The 17,240-nt window shown below is 44.0% G+C and overlaps 1 protein-coding gene across 2 annotated transcripts in view; it reads right to left on the reverse strand.

Annotated features, from left to right (window-relative positions):
- Positions 1-1,316: 1,316 nt before the first annotated feature.
- Positions 1,317-17,240, reverse strand: part of SLC35F2 (solute carrier family 35 member F2) — a 63,009-nt gene continuing 47,085 nt past the window's right edge. For both annotated transcript variants that reach the window (XM_062198349.1, XM_062198350.1), the window contains exons 4-8: positions 9,738-9,897; positions 8,735-8,891; positions 7,540-7,592; positions 5,013-5,167; positions 1,317-2,693 (exon numbers count right to left, since the gene is read on the reverse strand). In XM_062198349.1, coding sequence (XP_062054333.1) covers positions 2,508-2,693; positions 5,013-5,167; positions 7,540-7,592; positions 8,735-8,891; positions 9,738-9,897 — 711 coding nt within the window. In that variant the 3' untranslated portion in view covers positions 1,317-2,507. The remainder of the gene's footprint in view (positions 2,694-5,012; positions 5,168-7,539; positions 7,593-8,734; positions 8,892-9,737; positions 9,898-17,240) is intronic.

Genomic DNA, 17,240 nt, shown 5'->3' on the forward strand with positions numbered 1-17,240 from the left:
GGCCCAGGCAAATGGGCCATATTCTGCTTTCCCAGGTGCATTAGCAGAGAGCTGGATTGGAAATGGAGCAGCCGGGTCTTGATTTGGTGCCAAATGGGATGCTGCCACTGCAGGCAGAGGCTTAACCTTTTATGCCATAGTGCTGGCCCTGTTCCTAATATTTAGCTTCTAGGATCAGCATGTATTTAGACAGATGACTTCTTAATGCCATCCATGGATTTTATAGTAAAATACTCATTGGAAAATTCTTCATGAAAATTAATAGGGGACTGGCCCCGTGGCATAGCAGGTAAAGCTGCCGCCTGCAGCACCAGCATCCCATATGGGTACTGGTTCGTGTCCCGGCTGCTCCACTTCCGATCCAGCTCTCTGCTATGGCCTGGGAAAGCAGCAGAAGATGGTCCAAGTCTTTGGGCCCCAGCACCTGCGTGGAGACCTGAGGAAGCTCCTGGCTCCCGGCTTCAGATTTGCTCAGCTCCAGCTGTTGCTGCCATCTGGGGAGTGAAGCAGCGGATAGAAGACTTCTCCATCTCTCTCTCTGCCTCTGCCTCTCTGTAGCTCTGCCTTTCAAATAAATAAATAAATCTTTTTTTAAAAAAAAAGTTAATGGATTGATATCCAGACAGATTTCAATTTTAAATGTTGTGAAAACTTTGACTCTTCGGTCTTTATCATGGGACAGTCGATGCAAGGAATATTCAAAAAGTTCATGGAAAGCACATATGATGAAAAAACCATGCATGGGCTTCAACTTTTTGCACCAGAATCCACAGCAGGACCCAGCCTGGGCAGCCTCGGGAAAGATTCACAGAGGAGCAGACATTAAAACTGGCTCTTGACGGACACGTGGGATTTCGTCACCGGAGATGCTCTACTGTAGCACTCTCCCTCTAAAGAAACAGGCTTATTAAGCAATGTACTTTCAGAAATAGCCAGTGTGCAAACCAACCAGAAAGCCTTCCCCAAAGCACCGTTTTAACATAACCTCTGCGCTCACGGATCATTGTTAATGGCAGGGCATGAAACCAAATATGAATTGAAAAAGCAATTTCCATCGGTTGTGGAGAATGAAAGTTATTTCACTCAAGAAACAAAAATCCCACTGTGGTAATTCAGAATTCGAAGACGTTTCCTCTGAAACATGAACTCCTCCCTTCGATCCCAGAGTAGCCCCCAAATTGATAGGTTTGCCTCACCAAACAGAAGACATGATTCTGAAAAGCTGGGTATGAAGAGATCACAAATACATGGAGCCATTTACCACCCACAAGGGGAATTGGTTCATCAAAGAAACCACGGTGAATGTCTTTCCACGAATAAAAAGTCTTTTAATAAATGGACACTTAACCCCAATTTCTTTTATAGTCTTACAAAGAATTTACATACATATTTTCATGAAGTGGCATTCTGGTGGTTGAAATTACACTTGAATCTGCATGACAGCACTTTGTACTGAAGGCGCATCACATCACAGAAATGTCATGGCATTACAGATATTTGTAAGACAAATAAGGGGAGAGCCCCATTCCCAGGGCTCCTGGACATATCCTTTTCTGAAAAATGATTAATTCTGTTTCCATTTTGATTAAAATCTATTTTTTACCACTTATAGAAATAAAGCTCTCTTCTTGTTGTGAAAATTGGCAGTAAGACTTGGTTTCTTCAGTCGGTGTTTAATAAAATGGGACCAAGAGGAATACTCCAGGAGGTTGTGGGAATTTTTTAGAAAGGATGGCGTCCATGTATTCACTCAGGTCTGCGAAGTCTTGGAGAGCATAGTGTGGGAGTAAATATGTGGAAGGAACATCCAGTGTCACAGGCTGTAGAGTTTGTTCTGGGGCCTGGAGGGAAGGAGTGACTGTGACTGGCAAGGAGCCAGGAGTGACAGAGGAGAAATTAAAAAAAAAAATTGGAAGATGACTCCAGAATTTACGGCACTGCCATTTAACACATCTATAGTCCTCACATCCGTATCTCAGGACTTCTCAAGTGCGGCCCCAGCCACTTCCCCCAGCACGTGCCATCAGTCACCAGGCCCCATCTTTGCAAAAAGGCCACAAGGCCTGTAGACAGTGACTCTCTAGGGGGTGAAAACCCCAAGCCTCCAACCTGGGAAACCTAAGACACAGCCACCCTGCCCTGTCCCTACTCCTGGCCAACCGCAGCCTGTCCCGTGGCTGGCTCGCTCCTGGGTACCTCCCCCATCCCGCTTCCCCACGTGTGCCTTGGAGAGCTCAGTGTGGAGCCCACACCTCATCTCCCTGACACTAACAGGTATTGGCTCTCAAATACTCGGAAGCATAACCCTAGCCTTGGGCCTGCTCTATTTTGGTAGTTCTACTTTGGATACATTATTCAGAGTTCCTTTCTAAAGTCTACGCACTGGATCCAATCCGATGCTGTGGAGTGTTGGCTCGGAGTCTGATCATTTCCCCAAGTGGCCCCTCAGCAGTGGCCGGGCGCTGCTTTCTCCTGGTGGTGTACAGGTGGGCACCGTCCCTCTCCGGCTACAAGACCTCAGAGTGCGTCTCCGGGAGGTTCTCCTCGAGCTTCAGCCCCAGGTTGTCGATGCCAATGATGGTGACTGGGGGTACGCTGCTTTCGGCCAGCTCTGCCGTGCGTGTTGGGGTGGAACAGTACAGGATGAAACCCACCATGATGATGGTGAAGGACAGGATGTAGAGTCCTGAGAACTGGAAGAGAAGAGCAGGCAGTGGACTGTGCTCCCCCAAACTCATCTGTGCTGCTGTGCTTTTAATGCTCCCATCCCACAAGCCTTTGTGGCAAGCTGCCTGAGGGGATGCTAATGCCCTTTGAGAACACTCCCAAGCCTACCTGGGCTCCACCAACCAGATCCCTGGAGAAATGGAACCTTTGGCTTTCTTAGTGATAGTCTAGCTCTACCCTACCCTGCAAGTAGTCCTACTTAGTGGAGAAGATAAAAGGTCAGCATAAATACTCTGAGAGAGACCCTTTCAGACAACAGGCACAGCTTACAATATTGACATGAAATAGAGAAAAATATTGGGCCAGAGTTGTAGCACTGCAGGTTAAGCCACCACCTGCAATGTCAACATCCTATATAAACGATGGTTCCAGTCCAGGCTGTACCACTTCCAATCCCAGCTCCCTGCTAATGTGCCAGGGGCTCCCAGTAACCCATGTGGGAGAATCATATGGAGTTCTGGGCTCTTGGCTTCTGCCTGGCCTAGCTCCAGCCTTTGTGGCCATTTGGGGAGTGAACTAGTAGACAGAAGATCTCTCTCGGTCTCTCCCTTTCTCTGTAATTCTTTCTAATAAATAAATCTTTTAAAAGCAATTTTACACCTCTCTTTCAACTGTCTGATTCAAAAAACTAATAGCCAAAGTTACTTAGTATAATTTCATAAATTGGTGGTGCATTGGGTTTACAATTCCGTATTTTAAAACTATGTCTAAAATGCTAGACATCTTTATTATGCCCTGAATTTTTTTTCCTACCTCTGAAATTGACTCTGAAGATTCCACTCCTGCCAGGCGTATTACACTATAAGGCTTGACATGACCTCTGACAATAAAATCTCATCTGAGTCCAGAGTGAACTGCTAGACATGCAGGACAAAGGAACATAAAAGAACTGAAAGGAATGTCTAGAGTGCGTGCTCTGATTCTGGGACCAGTGGAAGTTAAGTGTCCAAACGATGAGGCATGAAGGGCTTTTTATATCAAAGTCAAAAGCAGCTGAAGAGCAAATATTTAGATTAAGGGAGTTTACAACAGTTTACACTGTTTTACTTATGATGGAAAAGCAAACTACTAAAGCTAAATCAATGTTTGGTTAAAAAAAAAAAGCAGAAGGAGGGTGTTACTTGTTATACTGCTGAGTTCTCAGGCTTTCTTTGGGTGTAGTGTGTTACCAACCTGGAACCACAGTAAACAAACACCATCATCCCCTAGTGGGCGCCATAGGAAATGCAGCCATGGCACTGATGCAGTCCTTGACAAACTGTGCTCTCACAGAAAAAATTATTAGGGCCTACAAAGACCACTTCTCTGATTCACTCTGACATTTACCACCTTTTTATGATGCTACCAATAAGTCTTAAATACCCTTTCAGTCTCAGTTCAGGAACATCTTAACCAGCAAGCCTGCAAAACAACCGCTAGTTCCTATCACATGTAGCCTTGTAAGGCAAAAAGGTTAATGCTTCTTTTGCAGAAATTTCTGAAAGCCCATTGAACTTAATTCAGATAAATGTTGTGAATTCATGGCAAATTCCTGGGAACACTGTCAAATCAGGGACAAAGTTTTCTGTATGGATACAAAATTGTACCAGGACAAAGAAATACAGTTGGTATCTCCCACTGAAACTAAAAATTATTAGGTAACAACCAACATTATAACTATGTTCTCAAATGACTATCAAGAAAGATAGCAAGCAAGTCAACAAGACCTCGCTGCTGAGAACAGATGCATTTCTAAAGCACTGGCTCTCCAAAATGTGGTCCAAGGACCCTTGAGGGGATCTAAAATCTGAGAGGACTCTGTAAGGTCAAAACTAATATCACAATAATATTAAGATGCTATTTGCCCTGTTCCATTTACATATGTATGAATCAATCAATATCTCTCTCTCTTTCTCTCTCTCATTGTCTTCCATAAGCCACTCCAGACATCTCTGTGTACCAGGGCAAAGACAGTGAGCTCATGGCATGCAGTCTAAGCTAGAATGTCTCTTGAGGGCCCCAGCAGCTATGGAGTTGCTTGCATATCCCCTGGCAACAGTTTCCTAAGCTAGTGTACCATCAGAGAAAAAAACAATTATATTTCACCCTTCAGAAAAATCCTAAAAGGGCAATTCTTTCTTGGACCTATTTTCTAGTTTAGAAGCAGTTACATGAGGAGTGAGGCCACTGAGATTCTTGCCAGGTTGGATGATAAGATTTTATTTTGGGATGTAGGGTCTTAAACAAACCTGCCACTTCTTTTGGACCAACCAAGTGTTCTTATTTAACATGATCCACCTCCTTACCTTATAGCCAAACAGAAAGAGTCCAAAGAACAGGCTGTAGAGGTCAGCTGTCAGGATGCCCAGGTTGACGGACGTGGCACTAGTGACTTTTATCACCAACGGCATGAAGCTGTACAGGCAAAACATACAGAGGGCAAATGCCACAAACAGCAGAGCTGCGAAGAAAGGGAACATCTACTATTATGTGAAGAAATCAGAAGACAAAGGGCTCAAAAGCTCAGCTGCCATCTAAAACTCCCTGGTCTGCTAACATACCATGTATAAGAACTCTTGTTAACGGTCAGCATTGTGGATGAGACTACAAAACTTTCTGTGGTAAAAAATAATTATCAGGAAGTATAAATATACAACCGATCAAAAAGATAGGGTATGTGTAGAAGAGATTTCACAAATAAGACCAGTGTAAGCAAATAATGAAGGATAGAATTAAAAGGAAGAGAATGATCCTGCGGGGGAAGCAGGACACACAGCAGACTCATAGAATGGCAAATGCCCAAAACAGCACTTCTGCCTCAGAATCAACCCTTGGGACATTTGGATCTGGCTAAAAGGTCCATGAGAGTCTCACAGGCATGGAAAGCCATGACACGGTGGCAAAAAAACAATCTAAATGAAAGATCCTGGTGAACAAGACCCCAGCAGAAGGAACAGGCCATCAAGGAGAGAGGCGCCTTTCTCTGAAGGGAGGAAGGAACCTCCACTGTGACACGGCCTTGACTAAACAAGTTCAGAGTCGGTGAACTCAAGGGACTTCCATAGCCTAGACAGCTCATAGCAAGAGTCTCGGGTGATTGCTGACGTCATAAATAAGAGTGCCAATTGTTAAATCAACAAAGGGAGTCACTACCCACGTAGGATCTCTGTCCTTAATGTGTTTTACTATGAAACTTAAAAACACTACTAGTCGAACAATACCCTATACCTTGTGTGGTTGTGTTAATGCAGCCTGCTGAAATCCTTGCTTAGTATATACTAAGTTGATATTCAGTATATGAAGGTAATTGAAAATGAAACTCGATAAAGGGCGGGATGGGAGAGGGAGAGGGGAGAGCCACGGGAGGGAAGGAGGTTGTGGGGGAAGCCACAATAATACAAAAGTTGCACTTTGTAAATTCACATTTATGAAATAAAAAATAAAAATAAAAAAATTTTAAAAAAATAATTATCAGGGCCAGTGATGTAGTGTAGCACATTAAGCCTCCACCTGCAGTGTTGGCATCCCATATGGGCACCGGTTCAAGACCTGATTGCTCCACTTCTGATCTAGCTCCCTGCTAATGCGCTTGGGAAAGCAGTGAAAGATGGCTCAAGCCCTTCGGCCCCTGCACCCATGTGGAAGACCCAGAGGAAGCTCCTGGTTCCTGGCTTCAGCATGGCCCAGCACCAGCTGTTGCAGCCATTTAGGGAGTGAACCAATGGATGGAAGATCAATTTCTCTATCTCTCCTTTCTCTGTAACTCTGCCTCTTAAGTAAATAAAAGATAAATCTTTTAAAAATAATAACAGCAGCAAGCTGTGATGTATATGAAGGAACCTCAAAAATCCAACTAGGTGCTGGATGATTAAGGCCATAAAATCTTGCTTATGGTTGTGACTGCATCAAAAACTCTTCCACCCTCTCGGGGCAGGGTGACACCTGTGCCAAAAGGTCAGTAAAAGTAGAATCAATATCTTGTTTCAAGAAAAATCACTCATGATCTTTTGTTTGCTTTCATTTGGTTGGTTAGACATGATTTGTGTAACTGGATTCAGAATAAAGTATTTTTAGGGCATCAGTGAGAATTATAAGGTCAGCTGTATTTTGTTCATCTCATTAGATTAAATAGTCCCAGATAGTACAGACAACTATCCTCTCTAGGTCAGTGCTAATCATGTGATGCTACCTGTATCACCTGTATGTCTGCTTTGCAAGGGATTCTTCAATCTCATCCCATATGCAACACACACATTTTTCTGGCAATCTAAGTTATTTGATTGAATTAAATTATCCAAGCATGGTGTGCAACCTTCAATGACATGTATATTTACCTTGTTCTACCCATCATTAAGTAAGGTTAAAATCTTTTCTAACCAGCCTAACAATTTCTTCTGCCCTATTTATTTGTTCAGATGCCTGGGAATATCAGATAAGAGGGGCTAAAGGGGTGGTGGGTGATTACACACCATCAGAAGATTCAGATTAATGCTTCACAATTAACAGCAAGCAGATAACAACCTTCACACCAAGTTTGAGGACCCAAGATACAGATCTAACTGAAAGCCAGTGTGATGAAGGTCAATCTTCAGTGAGGTTCAGAATTCCTAGTAAAGTAAAGCTATTCCTGCAGGTGAAGATCAAGCATTAACTTTCACGGAGGTTCATCACCAATTCTCAGAGGAAAAAAAGCAACGTAAAACACTATAGCTGGTATGATTCTTACAAGGATGTTTAAATAATATTGAAAGGACATAGTCATTTCTTGATGTGAATTTTGTTGATTAAAGGATATAATACCAACTAAAAAGAACTTATCACTTATGTACATACCAACTTTCCAGTCCCAGTGAATGCTGGCAATATCCTCATATTCCACAATCAACCTAAAGTTAAAACAAGAAGTTTTTGAGAGGTCTACATACTAATTTTTACTATTTTTTTTTAAAGATTCTATTTATTTATTTGAAAGGTAGAGTTACAGAGAGGCAGAGAGAGAGAAAGAGGGAGACATAGGTCTTCCATCCACTGGTTCACTCCCAAAATGGCCACAACGGATGGAGCTGCACCAATCCAAAGTCAGGAGCCAGGAGCTTCTTCTGGGTCTCCCACATGGGTGCAGGGGCCTAAGCACAAGGGTCATCCTCCACTGCTTTCCCAGGTCATAGCAGAGAGCTGGATCAGAAGAGGAGCAGCCGGGACTAGAACCAGCACCCACTACGCCACTACTATTTTATAAGCATGTTAGTTACCATTCTTTGGCTAAAGTTATGAATTATGTTAACTTTTGGGGCAGGCATTTGTTGGGGAGGTTAACACACAACTTGGGACACTCACATCCCTAATTAGGGTGCCTGAGTTCAAGTCCCACCTGGCTACACTCTTGATTCTAGCTGCCTGGGGATGCACATCCTGGGAGTCCACAGCTGATGGCTCAAGTGGTTGGGTCCCTGCCACCCATGTAGGAGACTCAGAATGAGTTTCTGGCTTCTGGTATCTGCCTGGCCCAACCCTGGCTGTTATAGGCATTTGAAGAATTAAAATTAAAATTAGAATAAAAATTTTTAAAGAATTATGTTGACTTTTTAATTTTTCTTAAAATATAACAATGACTATCTTTAATAAAAAGACAAAGAATAAAGAGAGTCCTTAAAGACATGCCGTACTCCTTTCCAAGTGCTATTCAACCACAGTCAACTATCAGAGGAAGCCATGATATTATGCTTTCCCTTTGAATGCAAGGGAAATAGGAAGTTAAGGTATTAACGTTTACTGAAAATGAGTGGAAAAGAAAAGTTCCAACTGGTAATGACCCTCACACACTGTTACCAGGAATCCTGAGCGTCACACATATGTCAGAAAATAAAGCACAACTGTTGATGCTAACAATCCCCTAGTAGAAATTTAGCAAGCTATTGCTTTCAAATGTAAATTTTGGCAAACTCAACAATGAATATTAGCAGTTCCAGGATAATCATCTTTGAAACATTTGCTTGTTTTGTTTTTAAGAAAAATTTTAAAATCTTACAGCTGTATGCCACTAATAATTGTTCCAAATAAGCCCACCATTCCTAAAAACTCCTGTCTGCTCAGCTTCTTCACAATGTATTCTTCACACACATTAGAAACGGCATAGAGGGAAGCCCCAAGAAGGACCAGGATGTCACCAATCAGTACGCCACTCCCTGCAGGAAGACAAGCCACAGAAGGAAGACATCATCAATGGGTGAACCTCTAACACTGACCTGGAGGAAATTATCAGACTTTCATTTAAATAAGATCATGCCTAACCCTGGTTTCTAGAAATTCAAAATCCCTTACTCTTCTCCTTTTCTGCCCCAATTCTGCTCTGATTCCTCTTATTCTGGTTCCTCAGGAGAGTCACAGACTGGAAGGTGGTGGTACACACCATAACATCCAGCCTCAGGAGGTGACTCTATGACATGACAAATTCATGGAATCCACCTAAGGGAATTTATTTAAAACTACAGGGAAAGAAGCTTGGTGAGCAAGATACTTTTCTCTCTTAATCCAAGGAGACATTGAAGTCACCTATAGATTGGGTGACTTCACAGACCTTATTTAGCTATTAAGCCATCAATGATCTGCGTTTGACACAAAGGACAAAGGCACCTATAGGGTGAATCCATCAGAGGTCCTCCAATGAACTCAAGTCTCCTTTTTGGTAAAAATGAAAAACAAAGAATCTACAGTAGGCTTTCCACTAACTAATTCAAAGGTACGAGCCAAAGGAGATTATTGCAAATATATAATAAAACTTCTCTCTTGTGAGACAAAACAGGACTTGTCAGGATGACACAAAGGACAAGGCCAAGACTGTGGGCTGGTAGGAAAATAAAGATTGTTTTGTCCATGTGGTTACAAAACCCCAGAAACAAGGAAATCTTAAAGTTTTAAATGTAATTAACTAGGGTCTATTTTCTGCCTTTTACTCTATCTTTGCAAAATAGAAGTGAAATACAAGCAACACTGTTTTGAGACTGAACCACAAACAAAGAACAGAATCTTACCTGAATTGTCTTCCCTCCCTGCTAATATGTCTGCACCAACCATGGTTCCTACACCCAACAGACAGACAGCCACAGCAATGAAGTGAATCACTCTGTATCTTGCATACAGAACAAACCATGAGAGAGCCATCAACACAGGAATCCCAAAGCAATCCAAAAGCTGCATGGAAAGAGAAAGAAACTTTAAAACCTCTTTCAGAGGTCAGTATTGTGATGCATCAGGTTAAGCCAGCATCCCATGTAAGAGTACCAGTCGGAACCCTGGCTGAAGTCTTGGCTGGGTAAGCAACAGAAGATGGCCCAAGCACTCAAGCCCTGCCACCCATGGGGTAGACCTGGATGGAGTTCCAGACTCCTGGTTTTAGCCTAGCCCAGCCCTGGCTGTGGGGGCTATTTAGAGTGAACCAAGGGCTGGCGCTGTGGCTTAGTGGGTAAAGCCACCGCCTGCAGTGCTGGCATCCCATATGGGTACCGGTTCAAGTCCCGGCTGTTCCACTTCGGATCCCACTCTCTGCTATGGCCTGGGAAAGCAATGGAAGATGGCCCAAGTCCTTGGGCCCCTGCATCTGTATGGAAGACCTGGAAGAAGCTCCTGGCTCCTGGCATTGGATCAGCACAGCTCCAGCCGTTGTGGCCATTTGGGGAGTGAACCAGCAGATGGAAGACCTCTCTCTCTCCCCCTCTCTCCTTCTCTCTCTCTGCTTTTGCCTCTCTGTAATTTTGCCTTTCAAATAAATAAATCTTAAAAAAAAATGAACCAGTGAATGAAAGAGCTCTGTCACTCTGCCTTTCAAATTAAATAAATAAATAAATCTTTAAAAAATTAAACTCTCTCATTACTGCAAGATGGACAATTGGGTCATATTAAGAGCCAATAGTTGTTGAGTATTATTGACAGCTCTGTACTAAGAACTTCACCTGGGTTATCTTTTAATCTTTATATGAGTTGCTCCAAGTCACATAATTAAAAAAGGAAGAGCCATCTGGTGAAGCCAGGAATTCTGGCCAAGGTCCTGTGTAACTTATCTCTATACTTTCAACTGTGTTTATCTGTAAGTCCAGGAGGCAAAGTTTCCTTCCTTCACTTGTTCAATCAGCAAATATTTATTAAGCCCCTCACATATTTGAGACACTGAAAGGAGCTATGAACACAGAGATGAACAAGACAGATAAAGGAGCCCCCAACAAGCTAGCAGACACAGAATAATCACACAACCAATGTTTTGTAATTGGGCCAAGTGTGACAAAGAACAAGAAACAATGAAAGAGCAAATAGACGCCACCTCCCTGACCTAGTGTCCAGCCCCACCATGTGAAACAGACACTTGTTCATGGCACACACTCTCACTCCCCTTCATCGTATGTCTTCAGCACCTGTTAACCTTGGCTCCAGAAACCTTGGCACTGCCCATCTGAAAGGTAAGGCGATTGGGGGTGCCAAAATTATAGCCAATCCAAAATCATTGGTCAGATAAAGGAAAATTCAATCTCACTTTGCAAGATCCTGTGAAATTGCACTCACTCAATTCTTAAATTCACAAATTCAAATTGTATATGAACTCATAATAAAATACACTTCATAGAATATTCCTGAAAGTGCTGTATTGCTTGCCCTGCTTTGTGTGTGTTTCACTTTGTCCCTGATTCTCTTTCATTCTCCCCTAAGTCTCTGGCAGCCTGTCTGATAGTACCCACAGTTGTTTACTGGTTGCCCTTCACCATAGTGTCATCACTGATGTCCACCGTGTCGGGTGTGGGAATGGGCACCTTTGCCTTGTCACTGATTCCAGCCGTGCAACCCTAATCTCCTAAGTGCTTTACTGGGCTGCTTGAGTAACAAACCATTAAATGATGCAGATGATAACAGCCTGTCCCAGGAGACACCAGGAGAATGCAACCATCGTGGTTTAACAAAATCTAAACTAATTTTTTAAACAAAAAAACTAGAAAAGGCCACTCCAAAAACTTCCACAGAACCCTCCTACCCCCAAACTGTGTTTTAAAATCAAACTGAAATTTGCTTGAACAATTTTTGGTGGGCAATGATTGTGCCTAAAATGGAGCTGCCTGTGCCACCATGAGAGCCGCAGGGCCTCAGGTCCCACTCTGGAGTTCCACTTTACATGGAATGAAGGGATCAGACCGATGGTTTTACAAGTCTGCTCCTACTTGAAAATTTCAGGACTTATCAGCTGATCCCTATTGCCTCCGATCATTTATCTACATGAACCACCTTTTCAAAATGTATTCTCAGGGCTGGCCTGAATTTTTGGTCACCTGCAATGCCAGCACACCATATGAATGCCGGTTTGAGTCCTGGCTCCTCCACTTCCAATCCAGCTCCCTGTTAATGCACCTGGGAAAGCAGTGAAGATAGGCCAACTACTTGGGCTCCTGCATCCATGTGGGAAACCTAGATGAAGCTCCTGGCCACTGCAGCCATCTGGGGAGTGAACCAGCAAATGGAAGTTCTCATTCTCTCCCTCTTTCTCTTTAACTCTTTCAAATTAATAAATAAATCTTTTTAAAAATTTTTTAAATGTATTATCTTGGTGACAGATGTCTTCTTCGATGCTTTCAGTTCTAAAAGTCTCATTTAATTAAATGCTTTTAAATGATGGTAGAGAGACCAGTATTGTGGTACAGCAGGTTAAGCCGCAGTCTGCAACACAAGCATCCCACATGAGAGCCAGCTTGAGTCCTGACAGCTCCAATTCCAATCCAGCTCCCTGCTAATGCACCTGGGAAGGCAACAGAAGATTACTCTAGTACTTGAACCCCTGTCACCCACATGGGAGACACAGAGTTCCAGGCTCCTGGTTTCAGCCTGGCCCAGCTCAGGCCATTGTGGCCATTTGGGGATACTAAGACCTGAGGGAGGCGGGAAACATGAATGTACCCATGAGTGAGACCACAACAGGTGCATAATGAAGTATAGAAGAGAAGTGAAATAGATTTAGGCCTGGGGGCCACTAGGGGTGGGCTTCAAGAGGGCTGCATTCTAAAAAAAAATAGAAGAGCTTAGAAGAGAAGGGCCAGATAGTGGGTGGGGAACTCGCAGACTGTGGCAGTAAAGAGGGAAAGGACATGAGCAGATACCTCAGCCATAAAATGTCAAGACTGTAATTTGAGCATCTTGAAAGGAATCCTTATAAGAAGGAGGTTCAATGACCATTTAATCCAAACTTCCACCCTGGCAGATCATGCAGGCCAGCGATCTACTCAACTAGAGAACCAGCTCATAGTTCCAGGGATGGGCATCTCTGCTGCTGGAGGGGGCTTTGGAGGTTAGAGGCCTTTTCAAATAATATATTCCTTGCTAGGACCACAGGCACCTGACTTCTGACAACTAAATGCTGAGATTTTTCTGAGAGACTAGAATGAAAGAAATTGTTCTTGACAGTTCAAGGCATGAACTTCAGTTGCAAAAACCCAACTGTGTTTTGCTTAGCTGTGTTTAAAACTTGAACCAATTCAAAACTTTTTTTTAAGATTTATTTATTTGGAGACTTCCCCGGCCCCCACTCTGTTGCTCTGTTGGGGCCGTGGAACCTTGCCCGGGAGCGGAACCCCAATAAAAGCCTGTGAATGAATCGATTCGTCTGCTTGGGAAGATTTGTTACGCGTCGGACACCTTACAGATGGAAGCTGAGGTTGGTGCCTCCCCTTTCTGGGTTCGAGGCCCCCTCACTCATTGAACCTGTCTGGTGCCCCAGGCTAACTATGGACCACGCTCAACCAACAGTAAGTAACTCCTCCCTTGTTCTCCCTCCCTCCTCTGGGTTGGCCCAGTCTCTGTGATCTCCGGCTAGCTCTCTGTCCGGACAGAGACCTCCAAATCGTGTGCACGTGGCCTCTGTTCTCCGCTATATAGTCTCCCAGCAGCTGTGGAGACGTCCCACCGCTGCCTTGGCCCCGTAGAGGACTGGCCTCTAATCCGTCTGCTGAAGTCTGGAACAGGGGACGCCTTGAACAAATTTCAGTAGATCCGGGCTACTGGGGAGACCATGGGATCTGGCCAATCCTGAGGGTGGGACTCAAAATGCCCCCTGGCCTGCCTGCTAACGAACTTGAACGAACTGGGACTGGCCCAGGACCTACAGCGTAAACGCCTAATCTTCTACTCCACCCAGGCATGGCCTAATTACCTTGAGAATTTCTGCCGCAGGGAGAGAAAATGGTCCCATATATCCAGGCTTTCTGTGACCTCCGCTCCCGTCCTACTCCCTTCTCCCCTACTTTCCTCTCTGCCTGCTCCACGGCCCAGGTCCTGCTGGCCAAGATCAGGCCCCCACCGCCTAAGGACGCCCCTTCTGTGTTACTGCCAAACTCTCCACCCTCCACCTTTTTGGACCCTCCTGAGTTCCTGGGGACCCCACGGCTAGCCAGGAACCTCCCGCCCCCATATGCGCATTCTTCCGCCCTGCCCCACCCCATGTCCTGCCTCTCCCAGCCGCCATTGCTGGAAGCCAGGTAGCCACGTGGCCCAACCACCAGTGTCAATCTCCCCACCCCCATCCTAATGGGATTCGCTACTCCTGCTTCCCTGGCCACCCTCTGGCAAAGTTTTAAAAGGACCTGTTCCTTTGAAAATATTGCTTTGTAACTTGCTGAACTTATTTTGCAATTTATTTTAACAGGTTTCCTGGTAATCAGTACTCAATGAAACAACAATGGGTAGTTAGTACTTGTTTTAGATGAATGCAATTTTAATTAAATTCAGATAACGATATTTAATGTCGGCATCTTAGGTCATTTAGGTAACTGCTAATTTAAATTGGGTAACATTCTATTAAAAAAATTTTGGGTTAGTTTATAAACTGTCTATGAAAATAGTTCAATATTGCTTACCTTATTTAAAAATGTCTTAATTTTGAGATTTTTAACAGGTTATTTCAAAACATAAAGCAAGAAAATTGGCAGATGGAAAGCATCACAAGTACAGAAATGTGCATTTGGTAAGGAAGGTTAAAAGGAAAGAGTTATTTTGAATAAAGAAAGGACAAAGTTTGTAAGACTGACTTCATCCTGATGGCTAGTTTACTCTAGACTAGAATGGAAATGATGGAATGTTTCAAGTAAGTTGGAGAGGGTCTGTGGAAGTCACAGAAGGTTACGAAAGAAATCTTGGATCTTAATGAGAAAGCCACAGAGGCCTAAAGAGTTAAATGTTCTGTAAAATCCTCCAGGTGCTTTCAAAAATGCTATGTGAAGTAAGCACGTGCCTCTTGTTGAGTTTATAATAAGTTTATAATTTTAAACGTGGCAACTGAAAGTCCTTTGTCATCCACAGTTTTATTTATCAGATTTGCTGCTCATAAAACTAAAGTGTTGTTGGTTCTGTGCTTAGCTGTCCTCTTACAGGTTCTGATGGACTTTTCCAGCCACTTCTATTGTATTCAGTACTTTGGGATGGTGCTGTAAACAGATGAACCCAATAATGTATTATAGGTACCAACTGAAAGCATGGTTATCTGAGGTTACTAAGAGCAGAAAGTAATTCGAATCAATTGGTAAATTAAAAAACAGTTAAAGAGTTTAAAAAGCTAGTACTGACACTGCTATATTTGTTATCTAATGATTGAAACTGCTTTCTAAATTTTCATTTGATATTGCTATTGTCAGTAAGTGATTTGGGATTTGAGCACCCCCTTGACTTGCATCCTCTGGTCTGCTTTAACAAAAACCAGGAGGAAGAGAAAGCCAGGCATCAGAAATGGAAAGATAGATGGCAGCCTATTAATGGCTGATCTGTACAGTGATCTGCCCTCAAGGAGACCCAACAGGCCAGTCCACTGCAGTGGCTTTCAATGTGGTAAGCCTGGGCTTCAGCAGAAGTCAGCTTGTGAAGAGCCCTGGCAGCTCTGCCAGCCAAGAGTTGGATCACTGGAAATGGACCTGCCCTGGAGTCGAAGGATGCCCAGGTCAGAGCCACAGATCTTATTGGCTCTAAGCTGAAAAGCCCTTCACTTGGCCCAGCTTCCAAGGTGACCACCACAGCTGAGGGGATGGCCAAATAGGGTCAGCAACATTGCAGGCAGAACTGTAAATTTCTTGTTAGAGATGCCACCCGCCTTTACCTGGCCAGCTCTCCTCCCAGGCCAGCCAAGTAACGAAAGTCAACAGAGTGCCTTCCCCTAGGAGGTTCACACCTCCCTTAGGATGTACCCCATGGAAGAGATAGATAGGTCTGGGCCTCTTAACTTACAAGGCCTAAAGCCCACCAGATTATTATCAAGCCCCTTCTGTCAGGTTCTATTTGTCTCTCAATCAGCAAACTTAGTTGTGGCTGAGACAGCACCTTTCTTGGGTCCTCTAATAATGACTCTGTCCTTTGTTCTAGACCGTGTCTAGCCCACTTGGGTCTCATTCCTTTGTAATAATAACCTCTACTGTAACATCAATGGCTCTACTCCCACTACCTGCAAAAGTTGAGTGGCCTTTCTCCCGGTCTTGGCTGGGATCAGATTTAAACCACATCCATCAAACAATCCTCACAAGGGTCCACAGACCCCCCTCATTTCCTCTCCTCTATGAAATCCTTTCATTACCTGGTTAATGCCACTCTTAAGATCATCGGTTGCTATTCTCATCCTGACTTATATACTACAGTGTCTGTTTAAGTGTTTACAGCAGGTGATAATGGAATGAACCAAGGCCTTCAGCAACCAGGCAGTCAACCAGATGGTTCTCCACCCACACATGCCTGTCCCTGCGGAGCCCCAAGATACCCCCAGTGGGCCCCTGTAGACAACGTCCCCAGTCAGCAGGAAGTAGCCAGAGAGACTCATCGTTGCCCCCTTTCCTATCATCAAAAGGTTGGGATGGTAGCTTTGGGATCCGCACGGAAGGAAGGCCTACACTTCCAGGAATGGAGAGGCCTACTTCCAGGGAAGAAAGTCCTTGTCAAGGTCCCTAAGGGAGCCTAAAGGTCAACCAATGAGGATCAGCCCCACCTCAACCTTTAACTCCCATGCCCTGAATCTATAAAAGGAGCTCTCCCAATCTCTGACGCACGACTTCCCCGGCCCCCGCTCTGTTGCTCTGTTGGGGCCGTGGAACCTTACCCGGAAGTGGAACCCCAATAAAAGCCTGTGAATGAAAAAAAAAAAAAAAATTTACTTATTTATTTGAAAGGCAGAGTTACATTGAGGCAGAGGTAGAGAGAGAGAGAATCTCCCATCTGCTGGTTCACTCCTCAAATGTCTGCAACAGCCGGAGCTGGGCCAATCTGAAGCCAGGAAGCAGGAGCTTCCTCCAGGGCTCCCATGCAAGCGCAGGAGCTCAAGCACTTGGGCCATCTTCTACTGCTTCCCCAGGCCGTAGCAGAGAGCTGGATCAGAAGTGGTGCAGCTGAGACTCAAACCGACACTTATATGGGATCTCGGCATCACAGGAGGCATCTTTATCTGCTAAGCCACAGTGCGGCCCCTCAAAAATTTTCATCATTATTAGTCTGATATCAATGTTACTAAAAATTATAATCAGGTAATTAAAATGTGT

Source organism: Lepus europaeus, chromosome 7 (assembly GCF_033115175.1).
Source record: "Lepus europaeus isolate LE1 chromosome 7, mLepTim1.pri, whole genome shotgun sequence".
Taxonomy (NCBI): Eukaryota; Metazoa; Chordata; class Mammalia; order Lagomorpha; family Leporidae; genus Lepus; species Lepus europaeus.